This window comes from Triticum dicoccoides, chromosome 4A (genome assembly GCF_002162155.2).
Source record: "Triticum dicoccoides isolate Atlit2015 ecotype Zavitan chromosome 4A, WEW_v2.0, whole genome shotgun sequence".
NCBI classification, from domain to species: domain Eukaryota; kingdom Viridiplantae; phylum Streptophyta; class Magnoliopsida; order Poales; family Poaceae; genus Triticum; species Triticum dicoccoides.
Window position 1 is genome coordinate 525453524 of NC_041386.1, and position 3839 is coordinate 525457362.

A 3839-nucleotide genomic window follows, 5' to 3' on the forward strand; every position below is an offset into this window, starting at 1 on the left:
GACATGCCATCAAGCCTAAGAAACACATGAGGCCCCACTGTGGCATGTAGCTGGACTCCTTTTGCATCTTCGGTCTTCTTCGCACCACTTAATTGGATAGCTCGCGCTCTCTTTTTCCTTTTCGTGTAGCTGGGCCTACTGCTCAGTGAGCAATGATGAATAGAGAGCGAGAAAGGGCGCGTATATGTACCAAAATTCTGGCCGATTGGGTCTCCTTCCCTCGCTCAAATCCCTGCGCCTCAAGAAGCCAAAATATCCCCCTTTCTCCCGAAGCATCTCCGGTCCAAGATTCATATGCGCTCACCCCCCAGTCCTGCCGTTCCTGACCACTGTTCGCCTCCAAGCCACCCCGTCGTGCCCCCTGCCGGACTGTTGTGTCCCACCGCCGCCCGTCTCCCCGCCACCCACCCTGTCCCCTTCCGCACCTACGCCCCATCGTGTCCCCCGCCCAACCACCGCACTGCCTCTCCTCCGCCTCGCCGTGTCAGCCGCTGCATCACCGCACTATTGTTGTGTGCTCCGTCGCTTGGCCGTGCCCCATGCCGCACTGCGCAGTCGTGCCCCCTCTTCTTCCCCTTCCATACCTTCAGTGCTCCAATGGAACCATGGCCACGCAGCCGGGATGGCGCCCCCTCCCCCTGGTGACCTTGCCCCGGCTGGTAGCTGGACTACCACCAGATCTACCTAACATCGTAGCCCCTCCTTCTCTCCGACAGGTTCCCTTTATCTCTCTCGCTCTATGGTTTTACTTGTGTGCCAGAACTCGTGCTACCATCAAGAAATTTTCCATATTACATATTGTCAATGCCTGCTCACTGTAGAGAAATATGTTTCTTTCATTGTAAATCTGAATATTCAGGAGATCGATAGACTACATGGGGATAATCATGTGACATTATTTCTGAACTATTATCAAGTAGTCATTATTAATTCGAGTACAATTGCATAATCTACCCAGTAGTTATATACATTCTATTCGGTAAAAAAGAGTAAGTTTAGAAAATTAGAAATAGATTGACATGGTCTTACCGATGGTCATGGTCTAATGGTTGATGGATACCATCATCTAATTCAAGCTCTTGCGCAGAGAAACTTCTTGAGGTGATGTTATGTAGTTTGAGATTATCAATGTACTCCCTCTGTAAAGAAATATAAGAGCATTTAGATCACTAAAGAGTAATCTAAACGCTCTTATATTTCTGTACAGAGGGAGTACTTGCGATTCTTTGGAACTAACCACCAATGTTTTTATGGCGTAACGCGTTTTATGGCGACCAACCCCCTTTATAACATTATAATGATTATGGTGTATGGCGTGGCGACAGCATAAACACTATCTTATGACGAATGTTAGCAAATTAAATCAGTAGTAAATGAGTACATGACTACATGGTTTGCCCATGTAGTACAGATTGTTTTCCCACCTGCTCGTCTCCTTTTCTCCAAAGCAGAGTGCATGAACAATGAAAAATAAGTCCGTATTCCACAACATAATAATGACAGCAAGTTGCAATTCTATATATAGCAGCAGCCAGTACATGTACATGAGAAATTCAGAAAACATAAGAGAAGAAACAGAGCACAACAGAGACGGGTAGGGGGAGGAAGAATAGGGAGAAGGGGAGAGAGGGGAGGGGATAAGTAGCATACTTTGCTGATCTGATGGCCTGATGCACGTACCAGCAAGTGGTGGCCGGATTGGAGCCTAGTCCGCCAAGGTGGCCTGCCCTGCAGCTCGTGGATCTGGAGTTCGAGCACGAGCTGAAGCAGGAGAGCATGCACAACAACACACAGATCATGTAAGTTTCTGGAAATACAAATGATACAAACTATGTATGTTCCTGCAATGTTGATGTTGGTATGCATGCTTATGTGATGTGTGGTCATGTGCACTATTGTGCTTACATGCATGCTTATATAGGAAGCACGATCATGATTTTTTTATGATGGGGCTATGCGGGTGTGGGGAGGGATTACGTTCTCTTGTTTTATGTCCATACTGTCACAATTACAATTATTATGCTGCCAAAATTTCTACCAAAATATTCAAGTCTTACAACTAAGTGGTAAACTACAGGCCATCATTAATTTCAGGACCATAATCTCACACTGGATACTGCTGCACAAGATTTGAATCTAATGCGTGACCAGGTGCTACATGATATATGGAGTTTTATCAGTGCATCTGGAAGTAGCTTGCTCAGCTTGTCACTCCAGGTCCAGGGCAGCCAACCTCTTGATCCTTAATGTTTCTTTTGTTAGCTAGTGTTTACACTGCCAAGGTTAGTGTTTTAGGCAGTTGATTGCTATTGTTTTAGTTTTTCTTTGTTCAGATAAGTTCTGACAATATAGTGCTTGATATGGACCTTATTACGAAGTGTTTTATGTATCATTTACTCCCTCTGTGTCAAAAAACGTCTTACATTTTGTGACGGAGGGAGTACTAAATACTTGGGTAACCATTGACTATAGGGCCACATGTTTTGCAACCTGATGTTGGCCACAGGTTACTCCTTTACACCCGCCTTGGAAGTCAAGCTGAACATTTATTTCCTTCTCGGTAGCACCACTATGTGCATAAGTGTTCTCTGTTAGATGTTAGTGATTTCCACTGCTTAGTCTAGTTTTTTGAATGGTTTGTACTGCAAAAAAATGTTCTCATGTTTTTTCCGGTTCTAGTGATTGCCTTTCTTTTCCCTGAAATCCGCCATTAGATACAGTCCATTTTTGGATAGCACCCACTAGTTATACTTTACTATCTGAATTTATATATCTTGTAGTAATTCAGTTTCTTTGTTTCAGGAACCACTTGATGGATACAACGAGTGTCACTTTCCACCGGAGGTACCCTCTCTTCGACTCATCGTTAGAGGATTGTACAGCCTATGTATTCCACGGAATGATATACACTGATCTGAACCAGAACCCACTTATTGTGCCGTTGGAGATTCTTCATGGCCATCTAAGTTCAGATAGAAGAGGTATATTGTTACATGTCCTTTCTTTCGTGAACTCTTGTTTGCACTCATAGAAATATCTAACTTTCATCAAAGCAGACAGTGGCTTAAATTACTGTAATGTTTCTCGTTGGAAAATCTGAAGCATAGTGGTGTTTTGCTTTCGTTACCATGCAGGGGTTTTGGATTAAAAATTCCACCTGAGGCAGCCGTGGTTGTTCACTGCTAGTGCTGACTCGGTGATTAGGCCCTACTGCGAGTGATGATGATGGTGCTTTTAAAGGAGCATTTGGTTTTTCCCGGCGATTTTGACATGATGATGATGATGATGTTGTGTTGTTTTGACAAGAGTCACAAACCAGAGACTGGAGGGAAGGATTGTGTCTGTTTGAAGACCAACTTGGTGCATGTATAGATAACATGTTGCTACAAGTTTTGTGTAGTACCAGATACTTCGGCTTGACAACGCCTGTACTGGTGATTTAGGTATTCTGCTAGTTATAGCATATAGCTTTCTCTTTTTCAAAAGTCTGGCTCTGTACTGAACTGGAGTCCGATTATGTGTAATTGACCATGAATGTGATGTGGACGTTCAATTCTGGCTATAATTTATAAATTTGAATTATGGCGCAAAATTTAATTATTTGAATTATGCTGCTATTAATTTAAATTCGAATTGCATATTTGTATGGCATGATTCAAAAGGGCCCTGCAATCTTTCCCTAGAGCCAAACTTGCTTGTAGGTAAATCACCTTTCCACCGTGGACCAACAAGAAGTTCAATTCTTTCCCTACGGCTTGCAGCCCTAGGTAAACAATGGTTCCCTAGAACTTGGCAGGTGCACTCTAGGGAAAGAGCTCTTTACCGACTATACTTTACCT

At 43.5% G+C, this 3839-nt stretch overlaps 1 protein-coding gene across 7 annotated transcripts; it reads left to right on the forward strand.

Moving 5' to 3' along the window:
* The first annotated feature begins 245 nt into the window (after positions 1–245).
* LOC119286532 lies at positions 246–3606 on the forward strand. Of its 7 annotated transcripts, none has more exons than XR_005140521.1 (4): positions 246–1799; positions 2078–2217; positions 2803–2981; positions 3135–3606. XR_005140521.1 is itself a non-coding variant. In XM_037565912.1 (4 exons), the coding sequence occupies exons 1-4, from the start codon at positions 540–542 to the stop codon at positions 3146–3148; spliced, it is 486 nt and encodes a 161-aa protein (XP_037421809.1). In that variant the 5' UTR covers positions 246–539; the 3' UTR covers positions 3149–3606. The 7 variants fall into 7 exon arrangements, 1 of the variants encoding a protein (XP_037421809.1); XR_005140518.1 differs by having other exon boundaries at positions 246–716; positions 1529–1799; positions 2078–2981; XM_037565912.1 differs by lacking the exon at positions 2078–2217 and having other exon boundaries at positions 246–716; positions 1684–1799.
* Positions 3607–3839: the final 233 nt, after the last annotated feature.